At 39.7% G+C, this 16,629-nt stretch overlaps 1 protein-coding gene and 1 pseudogene across 3 annotated transcripts in view; one reads left to right on the plus strand and one right to left on the minus strand.

The window, feature by feature from the left end:
* Window positions 1-16,629, minus strand: part of KIF27 (kinesin family member 27) — an 86,941-nt gene that overhangs the window by 63,378 nt on the left and 6,934 nt on the right. For 2 of the 3 annotated variants that reach the window (XR_005064975.1, XM_037035917.1), the window contains exons 3-4: window positions 14,031-14,231; window positions 4,989-5,950 (exon numbers count right to left, since the gene is read on the minus strand). Coding sequence is in view for 2 of the 3 variants with exons in the window: in XM_037035917.1 (XP_036891812.1) it covers window positions 4,989-5,950; window positions 14,031-14,231 (1,163 nt within the window). In the remaining variant the exon portion in view is untranslated. Of the gene's footprint in view, window positions 1-4,988; window positions 5,951-14,030; window positions 14,232-16,629 lie in introns of those variants that run through there. The other variant, XM_037035918.1, reaches the window with a different exon arrangement.
* Window positions 10,437-13,232, plus strand: LOC118979716 (60S acidic ribosomal protein P1-like; annotated as a pseudogene).

The raw sequence follows: 16,629 nt of genomic DNA on the forward strand, positions 1-16,629 counted from the left end.
TTTCATACACTTCCTCTATGAAGAGATATATTTTGAAGATGTCTGAAAATATAATTAAATACTTTTCTTAGTTTTTAGTGAATTACAAGTACTTTAAAATAAATTGGGTTATGCAAGTAATACTTTTCAAACAATTTTTAAATTAAATAAACAAAGAAAACTAATACTTGGTATTTTCAAAATATCTCACTGAATGGACATGTTTTCTTCTTTGAAGAACCTGAAGTTCAGTGAGATCAAAACCTTTTCCCAAGATGACTCAGTAGATAAACCAAATTCCTGACATTAAACCCCTGGGCTGGTATAGATCCAAAGCCTAAGCCACAGGAAAAGACAAGAACAAGTAGTTGGTTTCCAAAACAACTTTACCAATAAGATTTAACTCACAAAAAACAGAGTGCGTGTGTGGCCCCGCAGGCAGTGGCACGGAGGTAGATGGGCCTCTGCACTGGGAACCCGTGGACTGAGGCCTGCCTTGACTTTGCCACAGGTTCACAGAGGCGTTGGGGCTAGTCCCTTCTTTCTCTGCTTGGGATCCTCAAATAAACAAACAAGGAGGGGACACTCGACACTGAGAATCCTTATCACCTCATATGTTTATGTAACCTCCATGACTTCTCTCCTCTATAAAATGAGATATAACTGTAATTCTCATGAGTTAATATCCTCTTCTATTGGCAACTGTCCATTCGAGAAGCTTATCATCGTTCTCCCAGTGCTGCATATGCTTTTATATACGCTTCAAAAACTACAACTTTACTGCTTATTATTCATTTAAAAGTGTTTAACTGCTGATTGAGTATATTCATATTCAGGACTGCTGTTGAATTTAACATTTGGAATTTTAAAAAAAGCAACAAAGTCCCTTAGGAAGTATTTTTGAAGGGATGCAGTGTTCTAATAAGTCACGAATAGAAAAACTCAAGGTCACAACATTATCTGACACCTCCTGAAAAGGAGACCGTAATTTCAGAATGACACTTCCTGGGCAAATCCAGCTATTACCCCATCTGTGAGTAGACCCATAATTTCATCTTGGTTAGGAATTTTTTTTTAAAGTACTTACCTGCTTGCCTAAGAGGCTCAAGGAAGCAGACTGAGCAAAGAGAATGTCTTTGCCTCTCCTCCCACAGACCCACTATCTCCCTAAGAGATAAACTTGATAAACTTAGCAGGATGCCTTCACAGTAACTCCTGGCCTGTGGCCCCGTGTGACTACTGAGTCCAATCCCTTAGATGCCACTGATGTATAACCGAGGCCCAGGAAGGTGAAAAATAAACAAGAGGAGATAAAAATAAGGTAAACTTTAGGGAGCCTTCCTACAAGCCAGTCAACCTTGTCATCACTTTATGGGAACTAAGGCTTTAAAAATCTTCACAACAACCTCAAGGGTCGTTGTTACTGCTGTTTCCGTTTTACAGATAGAGAACTTGAAGCAGAGAGATGTCAAGTATTTGCCCAAGGTCACAGAGCTGGTAAGCAGAGAAGCCAGGATCCCACCCTTCAGTGTCTGGTACCCATGTTCTTAACTACTGTGGTATTCTGCCTCTCACAGAAAACAAGAACAGAAATGCGAGTTTAAAAACAATGTTTTAAAGAGGCGTCACGGGGTGAGGAATGACACCGACCATTTCTCTAGTTACTGTTTAGTCTTCTCCAACGATCACTAGTCCTGCAAGACTGCAGACCAAAATAAAAAAAGGTATCCATTTCTTAAAATTGGGAAGTACAATGCTGTCTTTCACTTCGAAATTCATAATATACATTAGCACTTTCGAAGTTCTGAGAATTCTTAGAATTAAGAAACCTGATTGCTTTTTGCAATCTAGCATTCCCCCAAACAATCTGATTGTGGTATCCTTTTCGTTAGTATTTCGAGGAAGTCATAATCTAGAGTACACAAGCTAGAGCAAGTTTAAATTTATACTTTCCAACTGCTGGATGGAGTAAACTACTACGCACTCCACCCCCAAGCAGTGGATTTTATGAACTTCCAATTTCAGCCACTTTAGAAGCATGAAGGAAAACCAACTCTTACGTGTCCCAGAGTTTGAGCTTCCAATTACCTGTACACCAGTTTCTCACACCAGTGAGAAAGGGTCAGGCCTGCTCTATCTGGGACAAAGGGCAGGAGCACTGTCTTTTTTTAAAAAGCCATGATTTTAAAAGCACTGCTTTACATGCTCTGAGTTAAATGTCACAAACTTTGTAACAGAGCAGCAGTTCTCAGTGTATGCAGTAGAGACCCTCTCAGCATGTCCCTTAGATCTTTTCAGGGTGTCCATGAGGTCAAAACTATTTTCCTAATAATACTAAGACAATATTTGTAATTTTTTCTCCATGTTTACATTTGCCCTGGTGGTACAAAAGCAATGGTGGGTAAAACTGTTCGCTCCTAACACAAATAAAGGAAGAGTCACCAAACTGTACTTCACCGCCATGTGCTCCCAATACAAACCAATATCAGCTTTAGTTAAGAATATCTCAATGAAGCATGTGCTGGCTGATGTGGTTCAGTGGACTGAGTGCAGGCCTGTGAACTGAAAGGCTGCCAATTCAATTCCCAGTCAGGGCACAGGCCTAGATTACAGCCCAGGTCCCTGGTTAGGAATGTACAATTGATGTTTCTCTCCCTCTCCCCTCTCCTTCACTTCCTCTCTCTCTAAAAATAAATAAATATATATATATTCTTTCTTTAAAAAAGAATATCTTAATGAAGCAATAAAGTTATCTTATTAAATCTCAACCCTTGTGGGTGGGGGTTTTTTTTTAGCATTTTACGTGACAAAATGGGAGGTATGCATAAAGCCATGGGCACCGAAGGGCAACGGCTGTATGTGGTAAACAATTTTGTGCCCATGTTTGAATTGCAAGCTAAACTTGCCACTTTTCCCACGGAGTATGGTTTTTTTTGCTGTAAGAATGGCAGAAAAACAATAGTCATACTGGTATATAGCAGGCTTTTCTTAAACAATGAGAATGATGATTTTCAAGGAAAACAAGAGTATTTGTTACAAATGCTAAAACTCAAGTTTCATGCAAAAATTACAGTTTTGGAAAACAGTTCTGCTACCATGAAGACAGCTCTTGTACTTAAAGACTTGGATGGTAGGTAGGATGAGTGCTGGCAGTGATGAATGCGACTGCTTGATACTGTGTGATGAAATGCGTCAGCACCTGAAGGGCTGCATAACTTAAGTAAATAAGTATTTTCCAAGTGACCAATGCATGATGGTTCAAAATCAGGAATGAATAAAAGATCCATCCAAAGTACAAGACAGGGACCAATGAATTTTAATGTATCTTAATGTAATAAAATAGCTTTAAACCCCAAGTTACCTTTAAAAGATTTCTATTTGTTGAGTTTTGGTGCAAATTCAAAGACTACCCATAATTATCTACAAAAGGCATTAAATACCCCTCCCTTCCAACTACAAATCTATATAATGCTGGATTTTCTTTATATACTTCAACTAAAACAACAGATTGTAACACTGAATGCTAAAGCAGATATGAAAATCCACTCATCTTCTAATAAATCAGCTATTTAAAGAGAAAAATAATTAAATTAAAAAATAAAATAAAATAAAGAGATGTGCAAAAATGTAAAACAATTTCATTCTTATTAATTTTTGTTTCTGAAAATATTATTTTTCGCCCTGGCTGGTGTAGCTAAGTGGATTGAGCACGGGCCAGTGAACCAGAGTATCGCGGTTCGATTCCCAGTCAGGGCACATGCCTGGGTTGCAGGCCAGTTCCTGGCAGGGGACACACCAGAGGCAACCATACATTGATATTTCTCTCCCTCTCTCCTTCCCTTCCCCTCTAAAGATAAATAAATAAAATATTTTTTAAAAATATTATTTTTCATGAAAAAATGTTTTGTATATTAATCATATAATCATATTATTACTGTTAGTTTTGAATAAATAGTGTAAATATTGTTTTAATTCTAATATATTAAATATTTATAGATACAATGGGAAAACTTGATTTTAAGAAATCTGCAAATAAAAAGTTCAATAATTGCTACAATAAATAATAGTAATACAACTGGATTTTTCTAATCTATATAAGAAGGCATTGAGAAAAGGTTTCTAACTAGACAGCTATGTTTTTCATTTTTCCTTCTTTTAACTATGTTCTCTATTTTAAAAACTGGCAGAACATCCATTTGCCCACCAAATTGCAAACTCCACATAAGCAGAACTAGGTATGTCTTGGTATCCACTATTGCTCTCATTACACATAAACTTCACTCAATAAACTTTTTTTAAAGATTTGTTTATTTTTTAGAGAGGAGAAGGGAGGGAGAAAGAGAGAAAGAGAGAGAAACATCAATGTGTGGTTGCCTCTCACATGGCCCCCACTGGGGACCTGCCCCACAACCCAGGCATATGTCCTGACTGGGAATCGAACTGGTGACCCTTTGGTTCACAGGCCAATGCTCAATCTACTGAGCCACACCAGCAAGGGCTCAATAAATGTTTTTTTAATGAAAAATGGGGAAATGTAATTCTGAACTCAATATACATATATACAATGCATACACATACCCGCATTTCTTAAATATTTGATAATATGATGACTTGTTTGTTTAAAAAATCAGTACCTCAAACTCAGGGGATGAAGTATTTTTTTCTTTCAAGAACCACTGACCCATGGAGGGATAAAACTCAATAAAGTATAACTTGATTTTGTTTCTGAAACTGTTTCTTTTTCCTCCAAATTTAGTGACCAAGGCCACAAAATTGTACTTAATAAATATAACAAATTAAAATCATTTTACTGGAGAAAAAAGAAGCCATGAAAGGTATGAATTATACGATGACAGCAATAGGAAAGGGTGAAACAGAGCAAAGCCAAATGAGAGTTCACATAAAATCCTTTCAGAATTTTTCTGAAATTCTATGACAACTCTTACTTGCCCCAAATAAATTTAGTCCTTAAACAAGTTATTTTATGTCTAAGTACAATGTCTAAGTACCTGGCATTTCTTTAGCTCTCGCTTCAGCTGGATAACTGTAACATGCTGTGGTCCTTCTTCCAGGCTTTCAATGCCTTGGCTTCCTCTGAATGAGGTAAGAAGGGCCTTCCTGACCTCCTGGGTCATGTTAAACCACTCCTGCAGTTTTTGTTGCTGCTTTTGGTTTAGTCTGACAGCATCTTTTAATTCCACCAGGAAGGTGAAGGCCTCCTCTATACACTTTTGGTAACCCAGACATTCTCCCTGGAGCTGAGCTACTTGCTCCTCAAGAGAAAGGATCCTGGTTTTTTCAGGAGTCCCCTCTTGATGGCTCTGGCTGGTTTGGCTGATACTACTAGCCTGCTGGCTTTGTAAAGCTTCTCGAAGCAACTTAATCTCAAATTCCATTTCGTCCATCCGGTCTGACTCAGGGCTGAAGTTTAAGGTGGGTTTGTTTCTGATGTTGCGTGCTCTGTTGGCGTATTTGAGAGAATTTAAGGATTCGTCAAAATCCAAAGAAGATGGGCTGACACAAGTGATCATGACTGTCTTGGCACTGCCACCCAGGGAATCTTTCAGAAGTCGGGTAATTTTAGCATCCCTGTATGGGATATGTGAACTCTTCCTGCGTGGGTCCCCGAGAGCACTTATTACATTTCCTAAAGCCAGCAACCCACTGTTAATCTGAATGGATTCTTTGAACCGTTCCCCGGTATTCCCTGTTTTTGTTACTCTTTCTGATCCAGCCAAATCCACAAAGTGAAACTTTGAGACAATATGTCGATGGGAACACCAGGATCCATCTTCAGCTGGCTCTGTACTTTTTATAACTTGACAAATGCTGATTGTAAAAATTGCATGTGATCTACTGGAGTGTTCGTTCATTTGGGTGGTACCTGTGTGGCGGGCTGCATTCCCCATCTCCAACAGGCTCATCACTTCATCTGCACTCTCCACCTGGCATTCCTTGGTCCCAACAATCACTTAAAACAGAAAGTTTTTACACCAAGTTTTAATCAAAATCCAGTATAGTTAAATTAACCACACAACAGTTATCATTTGCAAGACTACCCAGCTAAGACATTCCCTTTTAAAAAATCAACAGTATTTCCAATAACAGTATATATCAACATTAAATAATTTCAGTTAATATCCCAAAGGAACATTTTACAGAGAGCACTCATTTTGTTTAAATTCTAAAAGATATCATACTATACATCATTTTTAATGATCTGGTTTCTTTGTAGGCACACATCCTGCTAAATTTTTTAAAATAGATGACACTGGCCAGGTGGCTCCGTTGGTGGGAGCATCCTCCCATATAACAAAATGTAGCAGACTCGATTCCCGGTCAGGGTACACACCTAGGTTGCAGGTTCAGTCGCAGGGAGGGTGCTTACAAGAGTGCAATGGACCAATGTTCCTCACAATGATGTGTTTCTCTCTCTCTCTGTGCCATCCCCCTCCCTCTCTTACCCTACCTTGACTATCTCTAAGATCAACAATAAAATATCCTCAGGAGAAGTCTTAAAAATAACAATAAAATAGCTGACAAAAAATTGCTCTTTATTCTAGTATTTGATTTGTAGAGTCTACTAGATTAATTAAAAAATAAAAGATTAGCCATTCAGGCCAAAATGGAGGTAGAAATACTGTGCCTCCTCCCACAGCCAAAATTAAGGACAACAAAGATTTAGAAAGAAAAACACAACCAGAACAGACAGAAATGTGAACTGTACGGAAGTCCGACAACCATTCAACCAGACCGGTAAGAGGGGCAGAGTCGACAGCTGGCAGAGAGGGGTCGCGGCAGGAGAAGGTGGTGACTGCCAGACCCAGGGGCACAGGTGGCTCAGGGTGAGTAGACCCCGAGCACAGGGAGGAAACAAGCAGACCCGGAGCACAGGGAGGAAACAAGCAGACCCAGTGAGGCACGTAAAATGGCTGCCTGCCCACAGTTACACATTTGCACACAGATAAACTAGGCAAAAACGGGCAGCAAGACAGATCACACAACCCAGGGTTCCAGTGACAGGAAATAAAGCATAAATGCACTGATTGAAAAGATGCCAGGAGAGACTCCCAGCCTCACAGGAGAGATTGTTGGAGAGACCCACAGGGTCCTAGAACATACACAAGCCCACCCACCCGGGAACCAGCACCAGAAGGGCCCAATTTGCTTGTGGGAAGCAGCAGAGGGGACTGAAATCTGAGAGAGAGAAGAGCAAGCACCATTTTTCCCTCTCTGACACCGCCCCCACATACAGCACCACAAATCAGTGACTGGATTGTCCCACCCAGGTGAACACCTGAGGCTCCACCCCTCACTACATAACAGCCGTGACCTGACCAAAAAATTATGGCTCAGAAGAAAATATCAAAGCCCCAGAGCCAATAAAATCGCTTTTAAGCAATCAAGAGATAGCCAACCTATCAGATGCACAGTTCAAAACACTAGTGATCAGGATGCTCACAGAACTGGCTAATTTTGGCTGCAAATTAGATGAAAAAATGAAGGCTACACTAAGTGAAATGAAGGAAAATGAAGGAAATGAAGGTAACCAATAGTGATGGAAAGAAAACTGGGACTCAAATCAATGGAGTGGACCAGAAAGAAGAAAGAAACAACCAAACAGAAAAGAATGAAGAAACAAGAATTAAAAAAAATGAGGAGAGGCTTAAGAACCTCCAGGACAGCTTTAAAAGTTCCAACATCCGAATTATAGGGGTACCAGAAGGGGAAGAGGAACAGCAACAAATGGAAAACTTATTTGAACAAATAATAAAGGAGAACTTCCCCAATCTGGCAAACGAAATAGACTTCCAGGAAATCCAGGAAGTTCAGAGAGTCCCAAAGAAGTTCCAAGGAGGAACACACCAAGGCACATCATAATTACATTAGCCAAGAATAAAATGAAGGAGAGAATTCTATAAGCAACAAGAGATAAGGGGACAGTCACCTACAAAGGAGTTCCCATCAGACTGTCAGCTGATTTCTCGGAAGAGACCTTGCAGGCAAGAAGGGGCTGGAAAGAAGTATTTCAAGTCATGAAAAGCAAGGACCTACATCCAAGATTACTCTATCCAGCAAAACTTTCATTTAGAATGGAAGGGCAGATAAAGTGCTTCTCAGATAAGGTCAAGTTGAAGGAGTTCATCATCACCAAGCCCTTATTATATGGAATGTTAAAGGGACTTATCTAAGAAAAAAAGAAAAAATATGAACAGTGAAAGGACAGCAAACTTGTAGTTATAAACAACCACACCTAAAACAAAAGCAAGCTAATTGGATAGCTAAAACAGGAGTGGAGCCACAGAAATGGAGATCACATAGAGGGTTAGCAACAGACGAGTGGGAGGAGGAGAGGGGGAAGAAGGTACAGAGAATAAGTAGCATAGACGATGGGGAGAAAATAGACAGGGGGAAGGCAAGAATAGTATGGGAAATGTAGAAGCTAAAGAACTTATGACATATGGACATGAACTAAAGGGGGGGAATGTGGGTGGGAGGGGGTGTACAGGGTGGAAGGGAACGAAGGGGGGAAATGGGACAACTGTAATGGCATAATCAATAAAATATATTACAAGAAAAGATAAAAGATTATATAATTTAATTTTATAATGTAAAATAATTAAGGAATCAGTAATAGTTGATTTTTAAAAGTTAGTTTCTTTTGAGTTTTGTTACTACTCAAGCTCTCCTTAGGTTTAAGGTGTTTTGATATCATGAAGTAATAACCAACAATAGATGAAAATTTCAGTATACTTATTCATTTTGAAAACAGTTATGCTTTACATAATATCAAGAGTGCAAGGTAAACAAATGAGATGGTAATTCAAAACAAGCCTCAAAGTTTCTATTTCAACAGCAGAAAAAGAACCACAAAATAATCTAAGCTTACTATTACCCACATTATTTGTTTATATCCAAAATATTTCAGAAAGGAGTAGGCAGATTTTGGATTGGAATCAAAGCAGTGAAACTCCTGATTCTCAACTCAAATCACAATGTGGTACTTCCTTTTTAATCAGATCCTGCTATGCCACTGCTTCTTGGAAAAATAACCATTTTGATTACATTATGTTCATCATGACATCTTTTTTAACAATGGTTCATTTAAAGTTCTAAAGTACCTGCACTACAGAGCTAAAATATTAGCAATTGTAAAATATCACAATGTAACTGTAAATCACAGCATAAATTTTATAAAATTTTTCTAGTGTTAGGGTATGGTTTACTACTCTCCATGGTTTTCAAACCTAGCTGCACATCACCTGGGAGCTTTATAGAAAAGAAAGTACCAATGCTGGCCCCACCCCAGACTGATTCATTAGAATCTCTGAAAAGTGCCCAGAAACCAGTACTTTTTTAAAAGCTCACCTCCTCCCACAACCACATCAAAATTACAACTAAACTACAGGACAACCATCATCACAACCACTTAAAATCAAGCAGATGGAAGTCCCAGAACGATGCAATTAAAGAACACATGAGACTGGTAGGAGGGGTGGAGACTCGGAAGGGGCTGGTGCCTCACCCATGTGTAACAGATAAAAATCTGGAGAAATATCTTGGTTGTGGAGGTCCTCTCTGAGGAGCAAAGGGTCCCAGCCCCACATCAGGCCCCCCAGCCCAGGGTTCCAAAGTCAGGAAGAGAAGTCCCCATAATCTCTGGCTGTAAAAAACCAGTGGGGATTGAGTCTGAGGAAGATGGAAGTTTGTGGAGTCCCAGGCAGTTTTTCTTAAAGGGCCTGCACATGAACTTACTTAACTCACTCCCTTTGAGCTCCAGCACAAAACTGCAGCACCTTGAAAGACACCAGAGACACATGGAGAGGAACGTAATTGTTTGGCATAAGTGCAACAGCTTTCTCCCGACAGAAGTGCTGAGAGGGGCCATATTTCTAAGCCCTCCTCCCACAAAGTCAGCAGGTAGGTACCATATCTGAGACCCTACTAACCTCACACTGTTTATCCTGCCTGGATAATTCCCTGAGGCCCTGCCCTACCCAACTCTTGGGCCCACCCAAGCTATTTCCATCCAAATGGCTTATCTTGGCTCATGCTAGATTCTCCTAAATTCTCTCAAACAAGCCGCATCTGGCCTTACTGAACCAATACGTCTCACTATGTGGCCCCAGGCTTAAAACTAGCAGCAGTGGGCTTTGGTTCACAGTTTGGCATTGCCTGGGCACCTCTAAGCCCAGTACCAGTAAAAGTCATTTGTACATCACTTTGTAGCTTATGCCAGGTGACCCCAGGAAGAACACAGGCTGTGGCTACCCTTGGCTTGCACCTCTGGGAGGCCCCAGAGCCAGCGCACCAAGTGGATAGCTTCAGACCACATTGAAGCACCACCATCCAACCACCTACACAAGTGATACACTCGAGGGGCAAATTCAGCAGGCACCTGAGCCCTGATGAATTAAGTCCTGCTCTGTGGAGTGTGCCCCTGCAGCTGATCCCCCATGGTGGTCAGAGGTCAGTGTTCAGTGGTCACAGCCAGTCCGTGCAGCCGATCAGCCTAGATAAATCCCTCCTACTGACGTACAACCAACAACCACGGCTCAACTATAAGAGGAGGGTATACAGCCTACATGGAGGTGCAACTCAAGTGCCCAGCTTGGGTAATAGGGCAGACTGTGCCATGAGGCCCTACAGGACACCTTCTACATTAGGCCACTCTACCAAACCTGGGAGAAATAGCAGCTCTACCTAATACATAGAAACAAACACAGGGAAGCTGACAAAATGAAGAGACAAAGAAATGTGATCCAAATAAAAGAACAGAGCAAAACTCCAGAAAAAGAACTAAACAAAATGGAGATAAGCAATCTACTAGATGCAGAGTTCAAAACATCGGTTATTAAGATGCTCAAGGAACTTAGTGAGCACCTCAACAGCAGAAAAAAAATCCATTCAGAAATAAAGGATACACTAATTGAGATAAACAATAATTTACAGAGAAACAACAGTAGAGTGGATGAAGCCCAGAATCAAATCAGTGATTTGGAATATAAGGAAGATGAAAATACCCAATCAGAACAACGAGAAAAAAAAAGAACCCCCCAAAATGACGATAGTGTAAGGAGCCTCTGGGACAACTTCAAGTGCACCAACATTTGCATCATGAGGTGCTGGAAGGAGAAGAGAGAAAGCAAGACATTAGAAATCTATATGAAAAAATAATGACAGAAAAATTCCCTAACTTGGTGAAGGAAATAGACAAGCAAGTCCAGGAAGCACAGAAGTTCCAAACAAGATTAACACAAAGAGGCTTACTCAAGACACAGCATAATTAAAATGCCAAAAGTTAAATACAAAGAGAGAAACTTAAAAGCAACAAGAGAAAAGCAGTTAGTTACTTACAAGGGCCCTCCCATAAGACTTTTAGCTGGTATCTCAAAAGAAACTTTGCAGGCCAGAAGGGACTGGCAAGAAATATTCAGAGTCATGAAAAGCAAGGACCTACAACCAAGATTACTCTACCCAGCAAAGCTATCATTCAGAATCAAAGAACAGATAAAAAGCTTCCCAAACAGAAAAAAGCTAAAGGAGTTCATCACCACCAAACCAGATGTTAGAGAAATCTTTTTCTCTCAAACCAATGTTAGAGAGAAAAAGGTTAAAAATATTAAAAATAAAATGGCAACAATTATATATCTATCCAAATTGAATCTAAAAATCAAAATAAATGAACAAGCAGAACAGAAAGGGACTCATACATACAGAGAACATTGCAACAGTTAAGAGAGCGTTCAAGGAGAGGGACTAAAAGGCGAAGGAATTAAGAAGTACAAATTGGTTGTTACAAAATAGTCACGGAGATGAAAAATACAGTATAGGGAATATAGTCAATAATAGTATAATTGCTATGTATGGTGTCAGATGGGTGCGAGATTTATCAGGATGATCACTTATGTAATGTCTAAACACTGGGGTGTGTGCACACCAGACTAACATAATAATGTATGTCAACTGTAATTTAAAAATGATTTGAAAATTTTAAAAACTGTATTGAATGATCTAATAATTTTATAAACTACTATATATGCTTTCTAAAACAACAACAACAAAAAACAATTTCTTCAAACATCCAGGAATACCAGAGCTGCCAGGACAGGGCCTCTAAACTGTCGAGCTTTACTGCCCCCTGCAGGCTACTGTTTGAATGACAATAGCCATCTTTTCCTAGCCACTGTGAAATTCCCCCAAGGAGTCACTCCTCTGGCAGGACCCTTTATCTCCTGGAAGGTTCTATTAAATATGTTTTCTAGGAGAGGAAAACATCCAAGAACAGTCATTTGTTATTAATAATAGTGAAAATATGGAAACAGCCTAAATGTACAACAATGGAACAGTGTTAAATTATTATAATACATTCGGAAGTCAAATTATCACATGACTACAAAGAATCACAAGGTTGAAAACTATTTAATAACATGGAAATGTTTACCATATAAATATTAAGTGAAAAAATTAGATGCAATACTCTATGTGGGGGATACAATAACATTAAGAAATAATCATACAGTCCCAGACGGGTGGCTCAGTTGGTTGGGGCATTGTCCTTTACATCAAAAGGCTGTGGGTTCGATTCCCGGTCAGGGCACACACCTAGGCTTCGGGTTTGATCCCTAGTCAGGACACATTGAGGAGGTAACTGATTGATGTTTCTCTCTCACACTGATATTTCTTTCTCTCTTTTTCTTTTTCTCTCTCTCCCTTCCTCTCTCTTCAAAATCAGTAAGCATTATCCTTGAATGAGAATTAAAATTTTTTAAATTCAAAAATATAAATAAATAACAATTATATATGCACTGAAAAAGAAATCTGGGAGGCCCTCACTTCATCCAGCAACTAGCACCACCCCCGGCACCACTGCCCAGCACTGCCCACACTGTGGCTTTGTCTTGGGGCTTGCCTGCATCTACTTGGCCCTTATCCTACAAGACAATGAGGTGACAGTGAGGTACCATGTGATGGTGATGAAGGATAAGATCAGTGCCCTCATTAAAGCAGATGGTGTAAATGTTGAACCTTAGGGGCCCAGCTTGTTTGCAAAGACACTGGCCCATGTCAACATTGGGAGCCTTATCTGCAATGTAGGGGCTGGTGGACCTGCCTCTGCAGCTAGTCCTGCACTAGCAGGAGGTCCTGTCCCCTCTGCCTCTGCTTCCCCAGCTGAGGAACAGAAAGTGGAAGCAAAGTAAGAAGAATCTGAGGAGTCTTTTAATGACATGGGCTTTGGCCTTTTTGACTAACCCTCTTTTGCAACACATTCAATAAAAAGCTGAATTCTGGGGGTGGGGGGGGAGATGATCTTTAACTTTTCTCTTTATACTTTTCTGTTTCCTAAAGGTTCTATACAGAACATGTCACCTTTTAAGTCAGAAAAGCAGAAAGTATTATTCTTTAAAATACTTGCATTTTAACCCTCCCCTCCTAGCCTTCTCCCATTTCCAAACAAATAAATATTTCATAAGATTAATGTGTTAAGCACAGGGTGTCAGACCTTGAGAAGCACAACAAAGGACAGGAAAGTGCCACTATGGAGAAGCAGACACATAAACTCTCTACACTTGAAAAAATAGCATGCAATAGGTATACTGGGACGAAAATCAAAGGAGAAAAAACTCTGGATCAACTTGGGTGAACACCAAAGGAAGAAGCCATCCCCAATCTTCAGGTAATCAAGAGGAAAAAAGTACAAAGCTAATTTAGATGATTTCACAGTCTCACTTAAGTCTCACTTAAGTCTCACTTAAGGTCAGATGTGGGGAGGGGGGCAGGGGTGCGTGGAAGGGCGCAGTTCAATCATAGGAAATAAGTACTATCTCAAATTACAACTTAGTAACTTCATCTCACTCAGTAGGTGAACTAGTTAAATCACCTGGGTGATTTAACTGATATTGCTAATCAATAAGCCATCCAATTTTAAAGTAAAAACAAATTCATTTTGCTTCTGTGTATTTTTAAAGCTTCTTTGGAATATATCCAGAAACTGAATTAAATCATATCTATTTGATAAAGAAGGCTACCAAGCAAGTAGGTTACTTTACCTGTGTTTCCTTTTTCATCTTCTCGGATGTGAAGATCCTTCATAGATGTCTCCAATTCTAGAAGATCTCTTAGGTCTTCCTTGTACACTTCTATGTAAGACACTTTTATTTTAAAGTCAGTGCTTGGAGTTTCAGAGATGTTTTGAAATATTTCTTGTATAGCTCGAGGAATGATGCCCTTTTGATCTTCCACAACTGAAGCTGAAAATTTAGAAAAAGAAATCACATATTAAACTTAAAATTTAAGAAAAGCTACAACATAAAATGTACAATCAATACATTTCTTCTTACAATTCCCTGTATTATATATCTTCTAAACCATAACTACAGAATTCATAGGCAAAACTTTTCACATTTTTTCTCAAAACTCACTCATGCATTCATTTTACAAATGTTTACTTAGTGCTCTCCACGTGCCAGGTGGTATTCTAGGAGCCTGGGAACCACTCCTGAACAAAACAGAAGAAAAAAATCTCTCCCCTTGTGGGACTGTACTGAGGAAAGACAGACAACAGCAAAACACAATGACTCACAACTTATTTAAGTGGTCTATTAAAAGTGTTAGGTATGCCCAGATAAAAGACAGGACAGAGTAAAAGGGAGTGGAAATGTGAGTGCACTTAGGTGGGAGGTGTGTGCAGCTTTCAGTAGGAAAGTCATGATGAGCTTCATTGAAAAGCTGACATTTGAGCAAAGACTTGAAAGAGGTGGCAGACGAACCACGTGGGTATCTGAGGGAAGGGTGACCTAGGCATAGAGAACAGCCAGTACAAAGACGCTAAACTGGTGTGATCCATAAACAGGAAGGCCAGTGTGGCTGAAACAGAGAGAGCAAGGAGAGAGTGACTGGAGATGAGGTCACAGAGGTGACAGAAGCCAGAACATGTAAGTCGTTGTAGACTTTGGGTTTTACTCTGAGTGGGATGAGAGCATGGAAGACAGCCATAAGTTGCAATTTAAGAGCCCACCCTGACTACTGGGTTTTGCAAATACCACAGAAGGGCAGGGGTGGGTGTGAGGAGACCGCTTAGAAGGCAGAGCAGTTATCTGGGAGTTGAGAGGGTTGAACAGTAGACATGATGGTGGCTCACAGCAGGATGGCAGCAGAGAAAAGGTGAGGAGTGACCTGCTTCTAGGTTTATGTTTTAGGGAACAACATTAAAATCCCCTGGCAGATTGGAACTGAAATGTGAGAGAAAGCAATGAGTTAACAATGACTCCAAGGTTTTGCCTCAAACCACTAGCATTGCTATCAATAGATACGGGGAAAAGCAGGGATTGAAGTGGTTTGAGGGGGAAATGGCAGTTCTTTTTTTTTTAAGATTTTACTTATTTATTTTTAGAGAGAGGGGAAGGGAGGAAGAAAGAGAGGAAGAGAAACATTGACATGTGGTTGCCTCTCTCATACCCCCAACTAGGGACCTGGCCTGTCACCCAGGCATCTACCAACTGGGAATCGAACCAGCGACCCCTCGGTTCACAGGCCAGCATCAATACACTGAGCCACACCAGCCAGGGCCATAAGTTCATTTTTTTGACCAATTCAGCTTGAGATGTCTGTTAGCATCCAACTTCAAAAATTAAACAGGCATTTGAATACATAAGTCCAGAGTTCAAGATAGTAGTCTGGACTGGGAATTAAAAAAAAAACTGGAAGTCAGCTACCTATAGACAGTTTTTAATGCCATGAGATTGGATGAGATCAGGGGAAAAGTACAGTCAGAAGACTCTCAATACCTCTTCTCCTTCATCACTTCCACAACCCAGCACACAGATCAGTACGGTAACATTATGAACGAACACAAGTGCATACAAGGGACTCAGATACTTGTACACCAATGTCCACAGCAGCATTATTCACAATAGCCAAAAGGGAGAAAGAACTCAAGTGCCTACCAACAGAGGAATGGATAAACAAAATATGACACAGAAATAAAATGGAATATTCTTCAGTCATAAAAAGGAAGTTCTGAAAGTGAAAGAATCCAGACACAGGAGAACAAATATTGTATACTCCACTTCTAAGACATATCTAGAAGATGAAAATTCATAGAGAAAGTAAATTAGAAGTTACCAGGGGGAGGGGGAGGGAAGTTATTTCTTAATGGTTACAAAGTTTCTATACATTTAGGTTGCTGAAAAACAGCAGTGATGGTTGTAAAACACTGAACTGAATGTCAGAGAACTGTACTCTTAAAATGGTTACGATGGTAAATTTTACGTCACATATATATATATATTACCACAATTTTTAACACAGTAAAAGAAAAGTACAAGATAAAATTTAAAATAAGTGAAAGAATAAACTGGAACTTAAGGTTAAATAAACTTCTGCAGGAACATTTAGGAAGAAATCCACCTATCATTTTCAGCATTGTTCCACAGAAAAAAAGTTACAAAACATTGGCTTATAAATGTACCTTAACACAAACTTGTTTCCAAGTTGAAGATTACCAATGTTTAGATTTTTGGCAACACTCGTCCAGAAAATCTGAACGTCTATTAAACTGGGCTGCCTTTCACCTCATTTAGGATGCAATACTGCCATCGCGTAGCAAGTAAAGGAAGCTGTAGGTTTTGTAATATACGGGAGAAAGAT

The sequence above is a fragment of the Sturnira hondurensis genome, unplaced genomic scaffold (genome assembly GCF_014824575.4).
Source record: "Sturnira hondurensis isolate 20B ecotype Veracruz unplaced genomic scaffold, ASM1482457v3 Scaffold0022566, whole genome shotgun sequence".
NCBI lineage: Eukaryota > Metazoa > Chordata > Mammalia > Chiroptera > Phyllostomidae > Sturnira > Sturnira hondurensis.